General features: G+C 45.5%; 1 protein-coding gene across 8 annotated transcripts in view; it reads right to left on the reverse strand.

The window, feature by feature from the left end:
* frem1a (Fras1 related extracellular matrix 1a) overlaps positions 1 to 26,160 on the reverse strand; it is a 337,163-nt gene that overhangs the window by 170,709 nt on the left and 140,294 nt on the right. For all 8 annotated transcript variants that reach the window (XM_067983690.1, XM_067983689.1, XM_067983688.1 and 5 more), the window contains exon 15: positions 18,075 to 18,168. In XM_067983690.1, coding sequence (XP_067839791.1) covers positions 18,075 to 18,168 — 94 coding nt within the window. The remainder of the gene's footprint in view (positions 1 to 18,074; positions 18,169 to 26,160) is intronic.

Consider the following 26,160-nt stretch of genomic DNA (forward strand, 5'->3'; position numbering starts at 1 on the left):
CACGATTTGCCTTTAACAAATCCGTGTTGGCTTTCCTTTATTAATTCATACTTGTCCAAGTGACTATTAATTTTGTCCCTGATTATCGTTTCTAAAAGCTTCCCCGCCACCGAGGTTACTTCAGCAGAAGCTATCACAAACCTCTGAAGTAGAGCTCTTTGATTGAAGTTTATGTTTCAGGAGTTGTTTTTAATCATATACTTATGTTTTATCTTCCTTCCCCTGCGTGTTGCTGCAGCAGCTATGCTGCAGTTCTAATCATGCCTGCCAAATTACCACATGTGTTAAAAGAATTGTTCTGCTAAGAACAGAAAAGATTAGGTGCACTTGAGAGGTATTCAAAATTATGAAGGGTTTTGATAGAGTAAATAAGGGGAAACTGTTTCCACTGGCAGGAGGGTCGGTAACCAGAGGACACAGATTTAAAGTAATTGGCAAAAGAACCAGAGTGGGGATGAGGAGAAATTTTTTTGAGCAGTGAGTTGTTATGTTCTGGAATGCACTGCCTGGAAGGGTAATGGAAGCAGATTCAACAGTAACTTCAAAAGGGAATTGGATAAACACTTGAAGGGGAAAGAATTGCAAGGCTATGGGAAGTGGGACGAATTGGATCGCTCTTTCAAAGAGCCAGCGCAAGCACGGTGGGCCGAATGGCCTCCTTCTGTGCTGTATGAGTCTGTGTATTCCCTTCCTGGTTTGTATAAGCACTTTCTCCTTTCCACCAGTCTCCCACCCATTCCCTCATTGAGGAATTGTCTCCAGAGTGTCTGGAACGAGCTGCCAGAGGCAGTAGTAGAGGCGGGTACAATTTTGTCTTTTAAAAAGCATTTGGACAGTTACATGGGGAAGATGGGTATCGAGGGATATGGGCCAAGTGCAGGCAATTGGGACTAGCTTAGTGGTATAAACTGGGCGACATGGACATGTTGGGCCGAAGGGCCTGTTTCCATGTTGTAACTTCTATGATTCTTCTATGATTCTATTTTATAGCTGCTCCAAGCGGCTGTTTAACCCTATCATACCATGCAATATTGATAGATTAGGTGAAGGGGCAAAACTGTGGCAAATGGAATTCAATGTAGACAAATGTGAGGTCATCCACTTTGGATCAAAAAAGGATAGAACAGGGTACTTTCTAAATGGTAAAAAGTTAATAACAGTGGATGTCCAAAGGGACTTAGGGGTTCAGGTACGCAGATCATTGAAGTGTCATGAACAGGTGCAGAAAATAATCAAGAAGGCTAATGGAATGTTGGCCTTTATATCTAGAGGACTAGAGTACAAAGGGGCAGAAGTTATGCTGCAGCTATACAAAACCCTGGTTAGACCGCACCTGGTGTACTGTGAGCAGTTCTGGGCACCGCACCTTCGGAAGGACATATTGGCCTTGGAGGGAGTGCAGCGTAGGTTTACTAGAATGATATCCGGACTTCAAGGATTAAGTTACAAGGAGAGATTACACAAATTGAGGTTGTATTCTCGAGAGTTTCGAAGGTTAAGGGGTGATCTGATCGAAGTTTACAAGATATTAAGGGGAACAGATAGGGTGGATAGAGAGAAACTATTTCCGCTGGTTGGGGATTTGAGGAGTAGGGGGCACAGTCTAAAAATTAGAGCCAGACCTTTCAGGAGCGAGATTAGAAAACATGTCTACACACAAAGGGTGGTAGAAGTTTGGAACTCTCTTCCACAAACAGCAATTGATACCAGCTCAATCGCAAAATTTAAATCTGAGATAGATAGCTTTTTGGCAACCAAAGGTATTAAGGGATATGGGCCAAAGGCAGGTATATGGAGTTAGACCGGCCAATTATTGCCCCATCTATCTACTCTCAATCATCAGCAAAGTGATGGAAGGTGTCATCGACAGTGCTATCAAGTGGCACTTACTCACCAACAATCTGCTCACCGATGCTCAGTTTGGCTTCCGCCAGGACCACTCTGCTCCAGACCTCATTACAGCCTTGGTCCAAACATGGACAAAAGAGCTGAATTCAAGAGGTGAGGTGAGAGTGACTGCCCTTGACATCAAGGCAGCATTTGACCGAGTGTGGCACCAAGGAGTCCAAGTAAAATTGAAGTCAATGGGAATCAGGGGGAAAACTCTCCAGTGGCTGGAGTCATACCTAGCACAAAGGAAGATGGTAGTGGTTGTTGGAAGCCAATCATCTCAGCCCCAGGACATTGCTGCAGGAGTTCCTCAGGGCAATGTCCTAGGCCCAACCATCTTCAGCTGCTTCATCAATGACCTTCCCTCCATCATAAGGTCAGAAATGGGGATGTTCGCTGATGATTGCACAGTGTTCAGTTCCATTCGCAACCCCTCAGATAATGAAGCAGTCCGAGCCCGCATGCAGCAAGACCTGGACAACATCCAGGCTTGGGCTCAAAAGTGGCAAGTAACATTCGCGCCAGATAAGTGCCAGGCAATGATCATCTCCAACAAGAGAGAGTCTAACCACCTCCCATTGACATTCAACGGCATTTCCATTGCTGAATCCCCCACCATCAACACCCTGGGGGTCACCATTGACCAGAAACTTAACTGGACCAGCCACGTAAATACTGTGGCTACGAGAGCAGGTCAGAGGCTGGGTATTCTGCGGCGAGTGACTCACCTCCTGACTCCCCAAAGCCTTTCCACCATCTACAAGGCACAAGTCAGGAGTGTGATGGAATACTCTCCACTTGCTTGGATGAGTGCAGCTCCAACAACACTCAAGAAGCTCGACACCATCCAAGATAAAGCAGCCCGCTTGATTGGCACCCCATCCACCACCCAAAATATTCACTCCCTTCACCACCGGCGCACAGTGGCTGCAGTGTGTACCATCCACAGGATGCACTGCAGCAACTCGCCAAGGCTTCTTCGACAGCACCTCCCAAACCCGCGACCTCTACCACCAAGAAGGACACGAGCAGCAGGCACATGGGAACAACACCACCTGCACGTTCCCCTCCAAGTCACACGCCATCCCGACTTGGAAATATATCGCCGTTCCTTCATCGTCGCTGGGTCAAAATCCTGGAACTCCCTTCCTAACAGCACTGTGGGAGAACCTTCACCACACGGACTGCAGCTGTTCAAGGCGGCTCACCATCACCTTCTCAAGGGCAATTAGGGATGGGCAATAAATGCCGGCCTCGCCAGCGACGCCCACATCCCATGAACGAATAAATTTTTTAAAAAGCCTTGATCTTATCAAATGGCAGAGCAGGCACGAGGGGCTAAATTGCCTACTCCTGTTCCTATGTTCTTATGAGTTTAATTATTTGTGAGTAGCCCCTTTCTGATCGGACACGTTAAAATGTATCAAAGTTTGATCTTTTTTTATTATTCGTTCATGGGATGTGGGCGTCGCTGGCGAGGCCGGCATTTATTGCCCATCCCTAATTGCCCTCGAGAAGGTGGTGGTGAGCCGCCTTCTTGAACCGCTGCAGTCCGTGTGGTGACGGTTCTCCCACAGTGTTGTTAGGAAGGGAGTTCCTGGATTTTGACCCAGCGACAATGAAGGAACGGTGATATATTTCCAAGTCGGGATGGTGTGTGACTTGGAGGGGAACGTGCAGGTGGTGTTGTTCCCATGTACCCGCTGCTCTTTGTCCTTCTAGGTGGTAGAGGTCACGGGTTTGGGAGGTGCTGTCGAAGAAGCCTTGGCGAGTTGCTGCAGTGCATCCTGTGGATGGTACACACTGCAGCCACAGTGCGCCGGTGGTGAAGGGAGTGAATGTTTAGGGTGGTGGATGGGGTGCCAATCAAGCGGGCTGTTTTGTCCTGGATGGTGTCGAGCTTCTTGAGTGTTGTTGGAGCTGCACTCATCCAGGCAAATGGAGAGTATTCCATCACACTCCTGACTTGTGCCTTGTAGATGGTGGAAAGGCTTTGGGGAGTCAGGAGGTGAGTCACTCGCCGCACAATACCCAGCCTCTGACCTGCTCTTGTAGCCACAGTATTTATATGGCTTGTCCAGTTATGTTTCTGGTCAATGGTGACCCTCAGGATGTTGATGGTGGGGGATTTGGCAATGGTAATCCCGTTGAATGTCAAGGGAAGGTGGTTAGACTCTCTCTTGTTGGAGATGTGTAAGGAATCTTACAACACCACGTTATAGTCCAACAGTTTTATTTGAAAATCACAAGCTTTCGGAGGCTTCCCCCTTCGTCAGGTGAGTCACCTGACGAAGGGGAAAGCCTCCGAAAGCTTGTGATTTTCAAATAAAACTGTTGGACTATAACCTGGTGTTGTAAGATTCCTTACATTTGTCCAACCCAGTCCATCACCGGCATCTCAACATTGTTGGAGATGGTCATTGCCTGGCACTTGTCTGGCACGAATGTTACTTGCCACTTATGAGCCCAAGCCAGGTCTTGCTGCATGCGGGCTCCGACTGCTTCATTATCTGAGGGGTTGCGAATGGTACTGAACACTGTGAAATCATCAGCAAACATCCCCATTTCTGACCTTATGATGGAGGGAAGGTCATTGATGAAGCAGCTGAAGATGGTTGGGCCTAGGACACTGTCTTGAGGAACTCCTGCAGCAATGTCCTGGGGCTGAGATGATTGGCCTCCAACAACCACTACCATCTTCCTTTGTGCTAGGTATGACTCCAGCCACTGGAGATTTTTCCCCGATTCCCATTGACTTCAATTTTGTTAGGGCTCCTTGGTGCCACACTCGGTCAAATGCTGCCTTGATGTCAAGGGCAGTCACTCTCACCTCACCTCTGGAATCTGATTGTGGCTTTGGAGATATTTTTGATCATTCAAACCCATTTTTAAAATCTAAGAGCACAAAATGAAGGAAATACATCGCAGCTGAGATAGCACATGAAAGAAAAAAGACGAGTTAATATTTTGGGTGTGACCATTGATTAGAACTCGTCCACACCAGGGAGCATATTTACCAACTGAATAGAATTCCTTTGTAAAACAGTTAATTGTCAAAGTGTTCACCAGCTTTGGTGAAAATTGACTTTTCTGAGAGTAAATGTTTTTTCCCACATTCTAATCTCATTCTGCTAATTCTGTACTCGTGTATTCCAGTTCAGCAATCAATTGAAGTTAAACTATTTGCTTGGAGTTAAATTATCGATACCCTCAGCATTTTAAACTGTTGGGTTGCATTCCCTCTGAATCTTCTTTTCTCCAATGAAAACACATTCATATCTCAATTTCTCACTTAATTTAGAATCCTGGAATCAACTCTATACAATGAGGTCTCATTGAAGGGAGGGTGCTGATAACTACACGTTACTCCAAATGGGAACCCACTAATGATTCATTAAAAAAATCTGATTTGACTTAAAAATTAACTTCACTTGATTAGTTGTTGAATTTCACTGCCATAAATTAGTTTGTATTATTGTTAATTTCTTTGTTAAATTATCATGTAGGATTGGCCACCCCCTTCCTCCCAATTAAAGGGGTGCTTTTAGAAAAAGGTCAGTAGCGTCCTTCCTGTAAAAGCAAAGACTTGATGATGTTGCTCACGCTAATCCTGTAATCCACTGATCCAATTCAAAGTAGAGCCTATTAAATGGTAGAGGAAACTTAATAATGTGTATCTGATTTTCATCAATTTACACTGATCTACATTAAAACCCATCAATTGGCAGTCAGCTAACACGAATACTGACATTATTATTGCACTGTAACAAAAATAAAAGTTCTTTTTGACTGGTTTGGCTCGATGGCTGTCTCTTTAAATCCAATTACAATACATAAGGGGGCTGCTTTTGAGTTCAGGTGGACTTCGGATGGAGCATTTGCGCCACTAACCCGAAGTCCTCAGCCAATAACATTTTGAGGGCCATGTTGTGCTCACAGAATGCTCTGCGTTCCGGAGTGAGGAGAGGAAATCTGATGGCCCCTCCGTATGCCAAGCCAGAAGCACAATATTAAAGTGAGGGGATTTGGGCGTGCCAGCAGCGGGCTGGAAGGTTTTTATAGGGCCAAGAGGAGCACAAAAATCTCTTTAAGAAAAACATTTTACTGTTTTTTGAGGGTCCTGCAGCGGTCCCTTAAAACGGCTGGTGAGGCCGCTCGTCGCCTGGTACCAATGGGTGAACAGAAGAACATAAGAACATAAGAAATAGGAGCAGGAGTAGGCCAATCGGCCCCTCGAGCCTGCTCCGCCATTCAATAAGATCATGGCTGATCTAATCCTAACCTCAAATCTAAATTCGTGTCCAATTTCCTGCCCGCTCCCCGTAACCCCTAATTCCCTTTACTTCTAGGAAACTGTCGATTTCTGTTTTAAATTTATTTAATGATGTAGCTTCCAGAGCTTCCTGGATCAGCAAATTCCACAGACCTACTACCCTCTGAGTGAAGAAGTTTCTCCTCATCTCAGTTTTGAAAGAGCAGCCCCTTATTCTCAGATTATGCCCCCTAGTTCTAGTTTCACCCATCCTTGGGAACATCCTTACTGCATCCACCCGATCAAGCCCCTTCACAATCTTATATGTTTCAATAAGATCGCCTCTCATTCTTCTGAACTCCAATGAGTAGAGTCCCAATCTACTCAACCTCTCCTCATATGTCCGCCCCCTCAACCCGGCATTAACCGAGTGAACCTTCTTTGTACTGCCTCGAGAGCAAGTATGTCTTTTCTTAAGTATGGACACCAAAACTGTATGCAGTATTCCAGGTGCGGTCTCACCAATACCTCGTATAACTGCAGCAATACCTCCCTGTTTTTATATTCTATCCCCCTAGCAATAAAAGCCAACATTCCGTTGGCCTTCTTGATCACCTGCTGCACTTGCATACTAACTTTTTGATTTTCTTGCACTAGGACCCCCAGATCCCTTTGTACTGCAGTACTTTCCAGTTTCTCGCCATTAAGATAATAACTTGCTCTCTAATTTTTCCTGCCAAAGTGCATAATCTCACATTTTCCAATATTGTATTGCATCTGCCAAATCTCCGCCCACTCACCCAGCCTGTCTATATCCCCCTGTAGGTTTTTTATGTCCTCCTCACTCTCCACTTTCCCTCCACTTTCCCTCCCATCTTTGTATCATCTGCAAATTTTGATATGTTGCACTCGGTCCCCTCCTCCAAATCGTTAATATAGATTGTAAAGAGTTGGGGACCCAGCACCGACCCCTGCGGAACACCACTGGCTACTGGTTGCCAGTCCCAGAATGAACCATTTATCCCAACTCTCTGCTTCCTGTTAGATAACCAATCCTCCACCCATGCCAGAATATTACCCCCAATCCAGTGATTCTTTATCTTGAGCAATAATCTTTTATGTGGCACCTTGTCGAATGCCTTCTGGAAGTCCAAATACACTACGTCCACTGGTTCCCCTTTATCCACTCTGTACGTTATGTCCTCAAAGAACTCAAGCAAATTTGTCAGACATGACTTCCCCTTCGTAAAGCCCCATGCTGACTTTGTCCTATTAAATTATGTTTATCCAAATGTTCTGCTGCTGTCTCCTTAATAATAGACTCCAAAATTTTACCCACCACAGATGTTAAGCTAACTGGTCTATAATTTCCAGCCTTCTGCCTACTACCCTTTTTAAATATGCTTTAGTACCTCAGAATTGTACTGGACTCCTACAACCGGCATAGGCCCCCGACTTTCACATTATAAATAAGCTCCTGTCTGACATTATAAATAAGCTCCTTGGTGAAGGCCCTCAGGAAAACGGCATGGGCTGAAGAGGCAGCTAAAACAGCCAATAACTCCGGTATTTACAGGGAGGTGGGGGCGTGTGTCAGCGGCTGGGAAACCCGGAAATTCTGGCGAATCCTGCCGAACTGAATGGCTGCCGGGTGGGAAAGCCTGCGGTGGATGGCAGGAGCTGGGCACCGCTGGGGATGCTGCCCGGGAATCGAGAAGATCGGGGAGAGAGGGAGAGATTGTGGGGGAGGGGGAGGAATCGCGAAGGCGGGTCTGAAAATCGCAGGGGAGAGATCGCTGTGGTGGGATCGATTGGGGGGTTGATGTTGTTGGGGGGGGGCAGTCAATCACTAGGAGGAGAGAAAGATCATGGCCGGGGGAAGCACTCCTGCTCCTTCTGTCCCACAGGCAGTGCTAGAAAAGCACTCACCTGTTGGATTTGGCAGTTCTCAACTCCCTTCAGCTGCTGGGTTTCCCAAGGCCTGGGAAACCTGGCCCGCAGCCATTAAATTCAAAGGCTCCCAAAATCTGAGGAACGGATCCTCATTTAAATATTATAATCACTGACCCGGCTCTCCAGACAGGTTACTTGCATGCCCCCAAACCTGCCATGGTAAAACCGGAAGTAGGCGTGTTCGCGATAGGTTTCACATTTTTACCGATTTAACCCCCACATCCTCTCCTGCCCGTTGTGCAGGGGTTAAAATTCGCCCAATGGAGTTAATAGCCAGCTGCAGCCAAAATCTTATACCAAGCTTAATTTGATACAAATGTTTCATATTTTATTCAGTGGACTGCAGAGCTTGAGGGAGCAGACAAGCTGCTTTCAAAGAAATACGCACTGTGATTTGTTCAGTTATGTGCATGATTGCCGTACTTAAGTCCAAAACTAGAGCTGAGACTTAAATAAAGCCAATTACATTGGTATGAGGGGTGAGTTGGTGGGAGTAGTTTGTAGGCCCCCGAATTGTAGCTATAACATTGGACAGAGTATTAATCATGAAATAATAGGAGCTTGTAACAAAGGTAATGCAGTAATTATGGGGGAATTTCATATAGACTGGGCAAGTTAAATTGGCAAAGGTAGTTTGGAGTTCATGGAATGCATTCGAGACAGTTTCCTAGAACTATACATCATGGAACATAGAGCTAGGGAACAGGCTATTTTAGATCTTGTATTGTGTAATAAAACAGGGTTAATTAGTAATCTCACAGTAAAGGATCCTCTGGGGAAGAGTGATCATAATATGATAGAATATTGAGTTTGAGGGTGACGTACTTAAGTCTGAAACTAGAGTCTTGAACTTAAATAAAGTCAATTACATAGGTATGAGGGGCGAGTTGGCGAAGGTAGATTGGGAAATTAAATTAAAGGATATGACGGTTGAAAAGCAACGGCAAACATTTAAAGAAATATTTCAATATTCTCAACAAATATACATTCCATTGAGAAATAAAAACTCCACGGGAAAAGTGATCCACCCGTGGCTAACTAAAGAAGTTAAGGATAGTATTATAGAATCATAGAATCATAGAAGTTACAACATGGAAACAGGCCCTTCGGCCCAACATGTCCATGTCGCCCAGTTTATACCACTAAGCTAGTCCCAATTGCCTGCACTTGGCCCATATCCCTCGATACCCATCTTCCCCATGTAACTGTCCAAATGCTTTTTAAAAGACAAAATTGTACCCGCCTCTACTACTGCCTCTGGCAGCTCGTTCCAGACACTCACCACCCTTTGAGTGAAAAAATTGCCCCTCTGGATCCTTTTGTATCTCTCCCCTCTCACCTTAAATCTGTGCCCCCTCGTTATAGACTCCCCTACCTTTGGGAAAAGATTTTGACTATCGACCTTATCTATGCCCCTCATTATTTTATAGACTTCTATAAGATCACCCCTTAACCTCCTACTCTCCAGGGAATAAAGTCCCAGTCTGTCTAACCTCTCCCTGTAAGTCAAACCATCAAGTCCCGGTAGCATCCTAGTAAATCTTTTCTGCACTCTTTCTAGTTTAATAATATCCTTTCTATAATAGGGTGACCAGAACTGTACACAGTACTCCAAGTGTGGCCTCACCAATGCCCTGTACAACTTCAACAAGACATCCCAACTCCTGCATTCAATGTTCTGACCAATGAAACCAAGCATGCTGAATGCCTTCTTCACCACCCTATCCACCTGTGACTCCACTTTCAAGGAGCTATGAATCTGTACTCCTAGATCTCTTTGTTCTATAACTCTCCCCAACGCCCTACCATTAACGGAGTAGGTCCTGGCCCGATTCGATCTCCCAAAATGCATCACCTCACATTTATCTAAATTAAAATCCATCTGCCATTCATCGGCCCACTGGCCCAATTTATCAAGATCCCGTTGCAATCCTAGATAACCTTCTTCACTGTCCACAATGCCACCAATCTTGGTGTCATCTGCAAACTTACTAACCATGCCTCCTAAATTCTCATCCAAATCATTAATATAAATAACAAATAACAGCGGACCCAGCACCGATCCCTGAGGCACACCGCTGGACACAGGCATCCAGTTTGAAAAACAACCCTCGACAACCACCCTCTGTCTTCTGTCGTCAAGCCAATTTTGTATCCAATTGGCTACCTCACCTTGGATCCCATGAGATTTAACCTTATGTAACAACCTACCATGCGGTACCTTGTCAAAGGCTTTGCTGAAGTCCATGTAGACCACGTCTACTGCACAGCCCTCATCTATCTTCTTGGTTACCCCTTCAAAAAACTCAATCAAATTCGTGAGACATGATTTTCCTCTCACAAAACCATGCTGACTGTTCCTAATTAGTCCCTGCCTCTCCAAATGCCTGTAGATTCTGTCCCTCAGAATACCCTCTAACAACTTACCCACTACAGATGTCAGGCTCACTGGTCTGTAGTTCCCAGGCTTTTCCCTGCCGCCCTTCTTAAACAAAGGCACAACATTTGCTACCCTCCAATCTTCAGGCACCTCACCTGTAGCGGTGGATGATTCAAATATCTCTGCTAGGGGACCCGCAATTTCCTCCCTAACCTCCCATAACGTCCTGGGATACATTTCATCAGGTCCCGGAGATTTATCTACCTTGATGCGCGTTAAGACTTCCAGCACCTCCCTCTCTGTAATATGTACACTCCTCAAGACATCACTATTTATTTCCCCAAGTTCCCTAACATCCATGCCTTTCTCAACCGTAAATACCGATGTGAAATATTCATTCAGGATCTCACCCATCTCTTGTGGTTCCGCACATAGATGACCTTGTTGATCCTTAAGAGGCCCTACTCTCTCCCTAGTTACCCTTTTGCCCTTTATGTATTTGTAGAAGCTCTTTGGATTCACCTTTGCCTGATCTGCCAAAGCAATCTCATATCCCCTTTTTGCCCTCCTGATTTCTCTCTTAACTCTACTCCGGCAATCTCTATACTCTTCAAGGGATCCACTTGATCCCAGCTGCCTATGCATGTCATATGCCTCCTTCTTATTTTTGACTAGTGCCTCAATCTCCCGAGTCATCCAAGGTTCCCTACTTCTACCAGCCTTGCCCTTCACTTTATAAGGAATGTGCTTACACTGAACCCTGGTTAACACACTTTTGAAAGCCTCCCACTTACCAGACGTCCCTTTGCCTGCCAACAGACTCTCCCAATCAACTTCTGAAAGTTCCTGTCTAATACCATCAAAATTGGCCTTTCCCCAATTTAGAATTTTAACTTTTGGGCCAGACCTATCCTTCTCCATAGCTATCTTAAAACTAATGGAATTATGATCACTGGTCCCAAAGTGATCCCTCACTAACACTTCTGTCACCTGCCCTTCCTTATTTCCCAAGAGGAGGTCAAGTTTTGCCCCCTCTCTAGTCGGGCCATCCACATACTGAATGAGAAATTCCTCCTGAATACACTCAACAAATTTCTCTCCATCCAAGCCCCTAATGCTATGGCTGTCCCAGTCAATGTTGGGAAAGTTAAAGTCCCCTACTATTACCACCCTATTTTTCTTGCAGCTGTCTGTAATCTCCTTACATATTTGCTCCTCAATTTCCCGTTGACTATTTGGGGGGCTGTAGTACAATCCTATCAAAGTGATCTCTCCCTTCTTATTTTTCAGTTCTACCCATATGGACTCAGTGGGCGAACCCTCGGATATATCCCCTCTCACTACTGCCGTGATGTTCTCCCTAATCAAGAACGCAACTCCCCCTCCTCTCTTACCTCCTGCTCTATCTTTCCTATAGCATCTGTACCCTGGAACATTGAGCTGCCAGTCCTGCCCCTCCCTTAGCCATGTTTCAGTAATAGCTATAACATCCCAGTCCCATGTACCCATCCATGCCCTGAGTTCATCTGCCTTGCCCATCAGACTTCTTGCATTGAAATAAATGCAGTTTAATCTAGTCTTCCCTTGGTCTTTGCCCTGCTTTCTCAGACCATCTGTCCGGTCATGTTCTGTACACTCTCCCTTACTGCCTTTTGTTTCTGTCACCACTTTATTTCCCACTGACTTCCTGCATCGGTTCCCATCCCCCTGCCACATTAGTTTAAACCCTCCCCAACAGCACTAGCAAACACTCCCCCTAGGACATTGGTTCCAGTCCTGCCCAGATGCAGACCGTCCAATTTGTACTGGTCCCACCTCCCCCAGAACCGGTTCCAATGGCCCAGGAATTTGAATCCCTCCCTCTTGCACCATCTCTCAAGCCACGTATTCATCTTAGCTATCCTGTCATTCCTACTCTGACTAGCCCGTGGCACTGGTAGCAATCCTGAGATTACTACCTTTGAGGTCCTACTCTTTAGTTTAACTCCTAACTCCCTAAATTCAGCTTGTAGGAAGAGGCTTATAATGTTGCCAAGAAGAGTAGTAAGCCTGAAGATTGGGAGTTTTAGAAACCAGCAAAGGACGACCAAAAAAATTGATAAAAAGGGAGAAAATAGAATGTGAAAGTAAACTAGCAAGAAATATAAAAATGGATTGTAAGAGCTTCTACAAGTATGTAAAAAGGAAGAGATTAGCAAAAGTAAATGTTGGTCCCTTAGAGGCTGAGATAGGAGAAATTATATTGGGGAATCAGAAAATGGCAGATGCGTTAAACAAATATTTTGTATCAGTCTTCACAGTAGCAGACATAAAAAACATACCAGAAATAGTGGGGAACCAAGGGTCTAATGAGAGTGAGGAACCTAAAGTAATTATTATCAGTAGAGAAAAAGTACTCCAGAAACTAATGGGACTAAAAGATGATAAATCCCCTGGACCTGATTGCCTGCATGCACGGGTTCTAAAAGAGGTGGCTGCAGAGATAGTGGATGCATTGGTTGTGATCTTCCAAAATTCCTTAGATTCTAGAATGGTCCCAGCGGATTGGAAGGTAGAAAATGTAACCCTGCTATTCAAGAAAGGAGGGAGAGAGAAAACAGGGAACTACAGGCCAGTTAGCCTGACATAAGTCATTGGGAAAATGCTGGAATCCATTATTAAGGAAGTGGTAAAAGGGCACTTAGAAAATCATAATATGATTCGGCAGAGTCAACATGGTTTTATGAAAGGGAAATCGTGTTTGACAAATTTATTAGGGTTTTTTGAGGATGTAACTAGCAGGGTAGATAAAGGGGAACCAGTGGATGTCGTATATTTGGATTTTCAAAAGGCATTCGATAAGGTGCCACATAAAAGGTTGTTACACAAGGTAAGGGCTCATGGGGTTGGGGGTAATATATTAGCATGGATAGAGGATTGGTTAACGGACAAAAAGAGAGTAGAGATAAACGGGTCATTCTCAGGTTGGCAGGCTAGTAGGGTGCCGCAAGGATCGGTGCTTGGACCTCAGCTATTTACAATCTACATGGACGAAGGGACCGAGTGTAATGTATCCAAGTTTGCTGACGATACAAAGCTCGGTGGGAAAGTAAGCAGTGAGGACACAAAGTGACTGCAGGTTAAGTGAGTGGACAAGTAGGTGGCAGATGGAGTATAATGTGGGGAAATATGAGGTTATTCACTTTGGTAGGGAGAATAGAAAAACAGAATATTTTTTAAATGGTGAAAAACTATTAAATTAAGTGTCCAGAGAGACTTGGGTGTCTTTGTACAAGAAACACAAAAAGTTGGCATGCAGGTACAGCAGACAATTAGGAAAGCAAATGGCATGTTGGCCTTTATTGCAAGGGGGTTGGAGCACAAGAGTAAGGAAGTCTTACGACAGTTGTACAGGGCTTTGGTGAGACCTCACCTGGGGTACTGCGTACAGTTTTGGTCTCCTTATCTAAGGAAGAATATACTTGCCTTGGAGGCAGTGCGACGAAGGTTCACTGGATTAATTCCTGGGATGAGAGGGTTGAATATGAGGAGAGGTTGAGTAGAATGGGCCTATACTCTCTGGAGTTTAGAAGAATGAGAGGTGATCTCATTGAAACATATAAGATTCTGAGGGGGGGGACTTGACAGGGTACATGCTGAGAGGTTGTTTCCCCTGGCTGGAGAGACTAGACGTGGAGGGCATAGTCGCAGGATAAGAGTGGGCCATTTAGGACTGAGATGAGGAGAAATTTCTTCAGAGAGGGTCGTGAATCTTTGGGATTCTTTACCCCAGAGGGCTGTGGATGCTGAGTTGCTACTATATTCAAGGCTGAGATCGATAGATTGTTGGACTCTAGGGGAATCAAGCGATCTGGGGATCGGGCAGGAAAGTGGAGTTGAGGTTGAAGATCAGTCATGATCTGAGTGAATGGCAGAGCAGGCTCGAGGGACCGTATGGCCTACTCCTGCTCCTATTTCTTATGTTTTCATGCCAATTATTTTTGAATGTGGTTGACACTTATTTAAATCCAGGAAGTCCAATTAACTATTTTTGGATATATTTAAGGTGCTGTAGCTGTTTGATACTTTGGTGTTAGTTTGGAATTCTTTAAAGAACAGTTTAAGTCACCACCAGCTATGGCAATGGTAAGAGATACAAAGAGAAAAGAAAGCTGCATTTCTGTTTTGTATGTCCCAGTTACTCAGTCTGTACTGTAAAGAAACTCTTATGTTCCAACCAACTCTCTTTCTCTGCTTTTCAAATTAATGTACATTTTGCTATTTAACCACAAATAATGCCATATCCAAATATCATGTAATAATAATGATAGAATATATATAACTTTAAAATGGCAACTGAATTACGTCTGCACGCCCTGGTCCAATTTTCCATGTCGTCTATGCCACTTCATTTGAAGACTGCAATTGATTTCAACTCCATGTGCAGTGCCATGGGAGATCGACTAATATATCACTATTAGTTATTTGCATGTTCATCTTTTGCAAAATAAAGGTGCTTAATAATTTAAGCTTAAAATGGGGTTTGAAGTTATGGTGCTCAGTTGCTTACTGAAGATGGGAGAGATCATAGGAACAGGAGTAGGCCATTCTGATCCTGCTCAGGCACAGGATAATTAAGTAGCTAAAAACAATGAACAGAAAGGTTATTCTGGTCATTATCCCAGGCATGTTACCTAGCTTACCAAGGGTAGTGAAGACATTCTCAAAGGCACAGGGATTTGATACTAATCTATGAGAGTGATCAAAGATATGGAAGATAAAAAATCTAGAGTAAGGGTAGAGACGACCCAAAAATGCATCATGTACCACAGGAACACGACTGCAAGCAACAGAGTGTAGAATATTTCACAAAGCATGAACCAGACAGAGGAGTGGGATTGCTTTAGGGATTTTTAAAAAATTAGTTGTTGACTTTTTGGAAGCTATTTAAAGAAGTAAACATAACAGCATAGGGGATGAAGAGCAGAAATGAATAACAGGGACAACAAAATAATGATTAGCAACCACTATTGATCAGGGTGCCCTGGCAAGGGGACACAAGAGTTCTGGTCTCGGAATACTGGGTTCACATCCAGCAAGGTACTTGTGTCCGATGGAAGTGGCGTGGTGAACCTCCACATTGCATCCCACCAGTTCTCCTGATAGGGAGAAGTGAGTCAGGCTATCGACCTGTCCGCATAAAAAGGGGTCTTCGTTATGGAAGCAACCCAGTTCATGATCTCCTGGATGTAAAGCAGTGGAAGAAATGGGTTGCCTCAAGGCACGGAAGAGAAGAAGAAGAAAAAGATTGATCACGCTAAAGGTGAATGAGCAGAGGGTGCTGTTTATGAAGTAAGAAACGTTGCAGGGAATCAGAATGTGGTAATTGGGGGAATCTCAGTATCCCAGACATAATTATATACCACAAAAGATTTGTAAATCTGAAATTCAACAAATAAGCTTGTGTCTTAAATGGCAGTTGCCAGAAACAGATTCAAAAAAAGAGATAATTTTGTCCCTTGTATTATTTAATGGGGAACAAGCTCTTATAATGTAAGTGTATTCGTGATCTACGCACTCTCATCCCACGTACTCCCCGCGTGGGAGACTTCTACTGCCTCCCAAAGATACACAAAGCCAACACACCCGGACGTCCTATCGTATCAGGCAACGGAACCCTGTGTGAGAACCTCTCTGGATACGTCGAGGGCATCCTGAAACCCATCGTGCAGGGAACCCCCAGCTTCTGTCGCGACACTACAGACTTCCTACAGAAACTCAGTACCCACGGACCAGTTGAACCAGGAACACTTCTCACCACGATGGACGTCTCGGCACTCTACACCAGTATTCCCCACGATGACGGCATCGCTGCGACAGCATCAATACTCAACACCAACAACAGCCAATCTCCAGACACCATCCTACAACTCATCCGCTTCATCCTGGATCACAATGTCTTCACCTTCGACAACCAGTTCTTTACCCAAACACACGGAACAGCCATGGGGACCAAATTCGCACCCCAATACGCCAACATTTTCATGCACAAGTTCGAGCGGGATTTCTTCACTGCACAGGACCTCCAACCAACACTATACACCAGATACATCGACAACATTTTCTTTCTATGGACCCACGGCGAGGAATCACTAAAGAGACTACACGATAACATCAACAAGTTCCATCCCACCATCAAGCTCACCATGGACTACTCCTCAGAATCAGTTTCTTTCTTGGACACACGAATCTCCATCAAAGACGGGCACCTCAGCACCTCACTCTACCGCAAGCCCACGGACAACCTCACGATGCTCCACTTTTCCAGCTTCCACCCTAACCACGTCAAAGAGGCCATCCCCTATGGACAGGCCCTGCGAATACACAGGGTATGCTCAGACGAGGAGGAACGCGATGGACACCTACAGACGCTGAAAGACGCCCACGTAAGAACGGGATATGACGCTCGACTCATCGATCGACAGTTCCGACGGGCCACAGCGAAAAATCGCATAGACCTCCTCAGGAGACTAACACGGGACGCAACCAACAGAGTACCCTTTGTCGTCCAGTACTTCCCCGGAGCGGAGAAACTACGCGATGTTCTCCGCAGCCTTCAACATGTCATCAATGATGACGAACACCTTGCTTTGGCCATCCCCACACCTCCACTACTCGCCTTTAAACAGCCACCCAACCTCAAACAGACCATCGTTCGCAGCAAATTACCCAGCTTTCAGGAGAACAGCGTCCACGACACCACACAACCCTGCCACGGTAACCTCTGCAAGACATGCCAGATCATCGACACAGATACCACCATCACACGAGAGGACACCACCCACCAGGTGCATGGTTCATACTCCTGTGACTCAGCCAACGTTGTCTACCTCATACGTTGCAGGAAAGGATGCCGCAGAGCATGGTACATTGGCGAGACCATGCAGACTCTGCGACAACGGATGAACGGACACCGCGCAACAATCACCAGACAGGAGGGTTCCCTCCCAGTCGGGGAACACTTCAGCAGTCAAGGACATTCAGCCACCGACCTTCGGGTAAGCGTACTCCAAGGCGGCCTTCGAGACACTCGACAACGCAAAATCGTCGAGCAGAAATTGATAGCCAAGTTCCGCACCCACGAGGACGGCCTCAACCGGGATCTTGGGTTCATGTCATGCTACACGTTACCCCACCAGCGAACAAATGTTATCTGTTTTTAATATAACGGGTCAGTTGCTGTCTTTTCTATGTTTCTACCTCTCTATCTCTGTTTTTTTTTGGTGATTTGTATATTCGGAGACCTTGTAGGTAACACCTGTCTGTCTGCACACTGATTGCCTTGGCAATGGGCAGTTGAAAAAACTGTCTGTAATCACCAGGCATTGTTCTGTGATTTTTCAATGCGATTTCATTTCGAGGATTTCATTTCCACAACATTCACCTGAGGAAGGAGGAAGCCTCCGAAAGCTTGTGAATTTAAAATAAAATTGCTGGACTATAACTTGGTGTTGTAAAATTGTTTACAAATGTAAGTGTAAGGAGCTTTTGTTTTGCCTCCAAATATCAGCTCCCATTGCCTATGAAACTCTTGTTTTTAATCAATGTATTTGCACTGACCTTAATTTCCAGAACACATTCAGCTGAATTTGAGCCATCTGTGGCTGAAAAGGTGACTTCATCATGCATTGCCTCAGAGTCATCATGATTGTACCTGTGAATCCAAGACATTTTCATTCATGGCTATTATTAAATCCTGTCAATGTAGCTGATCCAGCATCATCCACTGTAACTGGCAGAATTACTATGTTACAAATTAGGTGCAGGCAGGACAAGAGGTGACACCTTAACTGACAGCCTCAAATCTACAACAATGTCCAAAATCAGGTGAAAGTTATTTTAATGAACAAAATGTTACACCATGTGATGGCACTGATACAGTATGCAAATTACTAAAGATCCTTCCCCACTTCAGAGTTGAGAGCCGCTCAAGGGGAGACACAGCAACACCGAACCAACCTCTTGCTCCTCCCTGTCTCTTTGACCAAAAGCTCAGAGATGCTGCACTTCTGGATCTTGGCCATGGAGATCCAAGGGCTTCGAGTTGGGAGAATTCACAGGGTCAAGTGATTTCCCTCAGGAAATCAGTATGCATCACTGCTGCTGAGACTTTTCCATCATTTGTGTCAGTCAAATGCTCTCCCAATCAGCCAAAATCACAGCTACATAAAAAAGATTAAAGATGCAAATGTGTGCAGTCCTTTAGGCCACATGGAGTCTCCAATAGTGACGAAAAAATATTTGCCAAAATCCTGGCTCAACTCAGTGGCCTCAACTCAGTCCATTCAAATCAAACTGTTTAATTCATTTCCCATTCCCTTTAATATCCCACCGAGCTAATCCTATTCTCTTGCTCACTCCCCATATCCTTTAATATCCCAGCTACTCTAATCCCATTCTCAAACTCAGGGCACTCACACCTAGACTCTTCCAGCATCACATACGGCACTCCATCATTCATTTAATCTCACTCTATCTAATACCAGCACCAGCAGAGGTCCATTCATCCTGGGGGATTCAGAAAATCAATTTGAGGGCGGCACACTGGATGATCCAAAAAGCACAAGTGTGCAGAGCAGCTGGAGGTGGTCCAGGAAGCCGGACGGTGAGGTGGTCTTTTTCCCCACTCATTCCCCATAACTATTAATATCCCACCTAATCTAATCCCACTCTCTCACTCATTCCCCATAACTATTAATATCCCACCTAATCTAATCCCACTCTCTCACTCATTCCCCATAACTATTAATATCCCACCTAATCTAATCCCACTCTCTCACTCATTCCTCTTACCTTTTAATATCCCACCTAGTCTAATCCCACTCACCTGCTCACTCCCCATAACTATTAATATCCCACCTAATCTAATCCCACTCACTAATAATCCCACCCACTCCCCATACCCTTTAATATATCAGCTAGTCTAATCCCGCTCTCCCACTCACTCCCAATGCCCTTTATAGGTGAAGTAAATTTTCGCTTGTGCGAAAAAAACCAACATACATAATACATAACTACCCACGGCTTCTCTTCTCCAATACAAACTGTCGACTTAAACCCCTCTCCCCTGCCTTCTCCACCCTCACCTCAAGCAAGGGCGAGGAGCTCATAGAAAGTTACGGCACAGAATGAGGTTATTCGGTCCATCGTATGCATGCCGGCCGAAAAAGAACTATCCAGTTTAATCCCACTTTCCAGCACTTGGTCCGTAGCCCTGTACTTCAAGTGCACATCCAAGTACTTTTTAAATGAGTTCAGAGTTTCTGCCTCCACCACCCTTTCAGGCAGTGAGTTCCAGACTCCCACCATCATCTGGGTGAAAACATTTCTCCTCAGCTCCCCTCTAATCCTTCTACCAATTACTTTAAATCTATGCACCCTGGTCACTGACCCCTCTGCAAATGGAAATAGGTCCTCACTCTGCACTCTATCTAGTCCTGTCATAATTTTATACACATCAATTAAATCTCCCCTCAGCCTCCTCTGTTCCAAAGAAAACAACCCCAGCCTATCCAATCTTTTCTCAAAGCGAAAATTCTCCAACCCTGGCAACATCCTCGTAAATCTCCTCTGTACCCTCTAATCACATCCTTCCTGTAATGTGATGACCAGAACTGTACACAGTACTCAAGCTGTGGCCTAACCAATGTTTTATACAGTTTTAGAATAACCTCCCTGCTCTTATATTCTATGCCTCAACTAATAAAGGAAAGTATCCCTTGTGCCTTCTTAACCTCCTTATCGACCTGTCCTGCTATCTTCAGGGGTCTGTGGACATGCACTCCAAGGTCCCTCTGTTCCTCTATACCTCTCAGTATCCTCCCATTTATTGTATATTCCCTTGCCTTGTTTGTCCTCCCCAAATGCATTACCTCACACTTCTCCGGATTGAATTTGATTTGCCACTTTTCTGCCCACCTGACCAGTCCATTGATATCTTCCTGCAGTCTACAGCTTTTCTCCTCACTATCAACCACATGGCCAATTTTTGAATCATCTGCAAACTTCCCGATCAAGCCCCCCACATTCAAGTCCAAATCATTAATATATATCACGAAAAGCAAGGGACCTAGCACTGAGCCTTGCGGGACCCCACTGGAAACAGCCTTCCAGTCGCAAAAACACCTGTCAACCATTACTCTTTGCTTCTTGCCACTGAGCCAGTTTTGGATCCAACTCGCCACTTTCCCTTGGATCTCATGGGCTTTTACTTTTTTGACCAGTCTGCCATGTGGGACCTTGTCAAAAGCCTTGCTAAAATCCATGTACACGACATCAAACATGTTACCCTCATCGACCCTCCTTGTTACCTGCTCAAAAAATTCAATCAAGTTAGTCAGACACGACCTTCCCTTAACAAATCCACGCTGACTGTCCTTGATTAACCCATGCCTTTCCAAATGACGATTTATGCTGTCCCTCAGAATCGATTCCAATAATTTGCCCACCACTGAAGTTAGACTGACTGGCTTATAATTCCTCGGTCTCTCTCTTTCTCCCTTATTAAACAACGTTAGCAGTCTTCCAATCCTCTGGCACCACACCTGCAGCCAGGGAGGATTGGAAAAACAATGGTCAGGGGCTCTGCTATTTCCTCTCTTGCTTCTCTTAACAGCCTGGGATACATTTCATCCGGGCCTGGCGATTTATCTACTTTCAAAGATGCTAGACACCTTAATACTTCCTTTCTCATTATGTTTATACTACAATCTCTGCATCGTCCCCCTCTTTTGTGAAGACAAATGCAAAGTGTTCATTAAGACTGGGCATCCATGAGGCGCTGCGGGTCATCAGCAGCAGCACATTTGTATTCCAGCACAATCTGTAACCTCATAGCCCAGCATATTCCTCACTCTACCATTACCAACAAGCCAGGGGATCAACCCTGGTTCAATGAGGAGTGCAGAAGAGCATGCCAGGAGCAGCACCAGGCATACCTAAAAATGAGGTGCCAACCTGGTGAAGCTACAACTTAGGACTACATGCATGCTAAACAGCGGAAGCAACATGCTATAGACAGGGCTAAGCGATTCCACAACCAATGGATCAGATCAAAGCCCTGCAGTCCTGCCACATCCAGTCGTGAATGGTGGTGAACAATTAAACAACTAACGGGAGGAGGAGGCTCTGCAAACATCCCCATCCTCAATGATGGCGGAGTCCAGCACGTGAGTGCAAAAGACAAGACTGAAGCGTTTGCAGCCATCTTCAGCCAGAAGTGCCGAGCAGATGATCCATCGCGGCCTCCTCCTGATATCCCCACCATCAAAAAAGCCAGTCTTCAGCCAATTTGATTCACTCCACGTGATATCAAGAAACGGCTGATTGCACTGGATACCGCAAAGGCTATGGGCCCCGACAACATCCCAGCTGTAGTGCTGAAGACTTGTGCTCCAGAACTAGCTGCGCCTCTAGCCAAGCTGTTCCAGTACAGCTACAACACTGGCATCTACCCGACAATGTGGAAAATTGCCCAGGTATGTCCTGTCCACAAAAAGCAGGACAAATCCAATCCGGCCAATTACCGCCCCATCAGTCTACTCTCAATCATCAGCAAAGTGATGGAAGGTGTCGTCGACAGTGCTATCAAGCGGCACTTACTCACCAATAACCTGCTCACCGATGCTCAGTTTGGGTTCCGCCAGGACCACTCGGCTCCAGACCTCATTACAGCCTTGGTCCAAACATGGACAAAAGAGCTGAATTCCAGAGGTGAGGTGAGAGTGACTGCCCTTGACAAGAAGGCAGCATTTGACCGAGTGTGGCACCAAGGAGCCCTAGTAAAATTGAAGTTAATGGGAATCAGGGAGAAAACTCTCCAGTGGCTGAAGTCATACCTAGCACAAAGGAAGATGGTAGTGGTTGTTGGAGGCCAATCATCTCAGCCCCAGGACATTGCTGCAGGAGTTCCTCAGGGCAGTGTCCTAGGCCCAACCATCTTTAGATGCTTTATCAATGATCTTCCCTCGATCATAAGGTCAGAAATGGGGATGTTTGCTGATGATTGCAAAGTGTTCAGTTCCATTCGCAACCCCTCAAATAATGAAGCAGTCCGAGCCCGCATGCAGCGAGACCTGGACAGCATCCAGGCTTGGGCTCATAAGTGGCAAGTAACATATGCGCCAGACAAGTGCCAAGCAATGACCATCTCCAACAAGAGAGAGTCTAACCACCTCCCCTTGACATTCAATGGCATTACCATCGCCGAATCCCCCACCATCAACATCCTAGGGGTCACCACTGACCAGAAACTTAACTGGACCAGCCACGTAAATACTGTGGCTACAAGAGCAGGTCAGAGGCTGGGTATTCTGCGGTGAGTGACTCACCTCCTGACTCCCCAAAGCCTTTCCACCATCTACAAGGCACAAGTCAGGAGTGTGATGGAATACTCTCCACTTGCCTGGATGAGTGCAGCTCCAACAACACTCAAGAAGCTCGACACCATCCAGGACAAAGCAGCCAGCTTGATTGGCACCCCATCCACCACCCTAAACATTCACTCCCTTCACCACCGGCGCACAGTGGCTGCAGTGTGTACCATCCACAGGATGCACTACAGCAACTCGCCAAGGCTTCTTCGACAGCACCTCCCAAACCCGCGACATCGACCACCTAGAAGGACAAGGGCAGCAGGTACATGGGAACAACACCACCTGCACGTTCCCCTCCAAGTCACACACCATCCCGATTTGGAAATATATCGCCGTTCCTTCATCGTCGCTGGGTCAAAATCCTGGAACTCCCTTCCTAACAGCACTGTGGGAGAACCTTCACCACACGGACTGCAGCGGTTCAAGAAGGCGGCTCACCACCACCTTCTCAAGGGCAATTAGGGATGGGCAATAAATGCTGACCTTGCCAGCGACGCCCACATCCCATGAACAAATAAATTTTAAAAAGAACCATACCCACATCTTCCGCCTCCACACATAGGTTATCCTTACGGTCTCTAATAGGCCCTACTCTTTCCTTAGTTATTTTCTTGCTCTTTCGGCATTTATAAAACATTTTTAGGTTTTCCTTAACTTTATTTGCCAGTATTTTTTCATGCCCTCGCTTTACTTTCCTAATTCCTTTTTAATTTCACCACTGCATTTTCTATACTCCTCTAAGCTTTCTGCAGTATTGAGCTCTCGGTATCAGACATAAGCTTCCCTTTTTTGCCTTATCTTACCCTGTATGCTGCTGGTCATCCAGGGGGTTCTAGATTTGACAGTCCCACCCTTTTTCTTTGTGGGAGCATGTTTACTCTGAACCCCTTGAATGCCTCCCACTGATTTACCTTCAAGTAGATGTTTCCAGTCCATTTTTGCTAAATCACTTCTCAGCTTAGTAAAATTGGCCTTTCCCCAATTTAGAACTTTTACTCCTGTTCTATCTCTGTCCTTTTCCATAACTATGCTGAATCTAACTGAATTATGATCACTACCACCAAAATGGTCTCCCACTGATACTCCTTCCACCTGCCCAACTTCATTCCCTAAAACTAAATCCCATCTTGGTGGGCTGCTCATTGACTTCTTTATCACTACGACTGAGACTATCCGTTCAGATGCCTCTGCCGCTTCCCTCCCTTCCCTTACCCACCAAGCCAAACTTCCCCGAAGGTCCCTCCTTGCCCTAACCCTGAACTCGCATCTTTCTCTAGTTTCTCTCCTTTCTCCCCTCATGCCCTCTTCGAGCTCATCTTGACCATGAGACCCACTTCCTGCTCCCTCGACTCTATTCCCACCAAACTGCTGAGCACTCAACTTCCCTTCCTGGCCCCCATGTTAGTTGATATTGTTAACGGTTCCCTCTCCTCAGGTACTGTCCCCCTCCCCTTCAAATCTACCATCATCATCCCCCTCCTCAAAAACCCACCCTTGACCCCTCTGTCCTTGCAAACCGCCGCCTCATCTCCATCCTCCCTTTCCACTCTAAGGTCCTTGAACGTCTTTCCTGCAACTCCGTGTTTGAATCCCTCCAATCAGGTTTCCGCCCCTGCCACTGTACTGAAACAGCCCTGATCAAAGTCGCAAATGACATCCTATGTGACTGTGACCATGGTACATTACCCCTCCTTTTTCTTCTCAACTTGTCTGCAGCCTTTGACACAGTTGACCACAACATCCTCCTCCAATGCCTCTCCTCCACTGACCAGCTGGGTGGGACTACGCTCGCCTGGTTCCAGTCATAGCCAGAGAATCTCCTGCAATGGCTTCTCTTCCTGCCTGCGCACCTCTGGAGTCCCCTCCTATTTCTCATCTACATGCTGCACCTCGACGACATCATCCAAAAACACGTCAGGTTCCATTTGTATGCTGACGACACCCAGCTCTACCTCACCACCACCTCTCTCAACCCTTCCACTGTCTCTCATTTGTCACACTGCTTGTCCGACATCCAGTACTGGATGAGCAAAAATTTCCTCCAACTAAATATCGGGAAGACTGAAGCCATTGTCCTTGGTCCCCGCCACAAACTCCATTCCCTAGCCACCAATTCCATCCGTCTCCCTGGCAACTGTCTGAGGCTGAACCAGACCATTCACAACCTTGCCGTCCTATTTGACCTTGTGATGAGCTTCCAACCACATATCCGCTCCATCACCAAGACAACCTACTTCCACTTCTGTAACATCGCCCATCTCTGCCCCGCCTCAGCTCATCTGCTGCTGAAACCTTCATCCATGCCTTTGTTACCTCTAGACTTGACTATTCCAATGCTCTCCTGGCTAACCTCCCATCTTCCACCCTCCATAAACTTGAGCTCATTTATAACTCTGCTGCCCATATCCTAACTCGCACAAAGTCCCATCCATCCATCACCCCTGTGCTCGCTGACCTATATTGGCTCCCAGTCTGGAAACGCCTCGATTTTAAAATTCTCATCCTGTTTTCAAATCCCTCCATATTTCTGTAACATCCTCCAGCCGTACAATCCTTCGAGATCTCTGCGCTCCTCCAATTCTTGCCTCATGCGCATCCCCGATTTTAATCGCTCCACCACTGATGGCCGTGCCTTCAGCTGCCTGGGCCCTAAGCTCTGGAATTCCCTCGCTAAACCTCTCCGCCTCTCTACCTCTCTCTCCTCCTTTAAGACGCTCCTTAAAACCTACCTCTTAAATCAACCTGTCCTAATATCTCCTTATTTGGCTCGGTGTCAAATTTTGTTTGATAATGCTCCCTTGAAGCATCCTGGGATGTTTTACTACGTTAAAGGTGCTATATAAATGCAAGTTGTTGTTGTTGTTCATTACAACTGTACACAGTATTTGTATATATACATTTAAAAATTATACATTTATTTTCTGTGCAATATTTCAATGCCACAGTAAATCTGCTCACAACTGGGGCAATTCTTGCACCAGTAAAGTTTGTCATGCCCCAAAAGAAAGACTTCATACTTACATTGATGGGACCTTGTAAAAACACAAACACAGGTTGTCTGATTAATATTGACCAGTTCTGCTGTAATTTTGAACCTTTTATCCAGCCCAGGCCCTTCCATTTCACAATCCATAGATATCAACTGATGATACTATAAAGAGTGTATTCATTAGGGTAAAATACCCAAAATAAGCATTATATAACTAAACAATTATTTAGCTTTGACAAGTCAATTTGTGATGATGATATTTTAAACTTTTTCACTTGACATA

Source organism: Heptranchias perlo, chromosome 4 (genome assembly GCF_035084215.1).
Source record: "Heptranchias perlo isolate sHepPer1 chromosome 4, sHepPer1.hap1, whole genome shotgun sequence".
NCBI classification, from domain to species: domain Eukaryota; kingdom Metazoa; phylum Chordata; class Chondrichthyes; order Hexanchiformes; family Hexanchidae; genus Heptranchias; species Heptranchias perlo.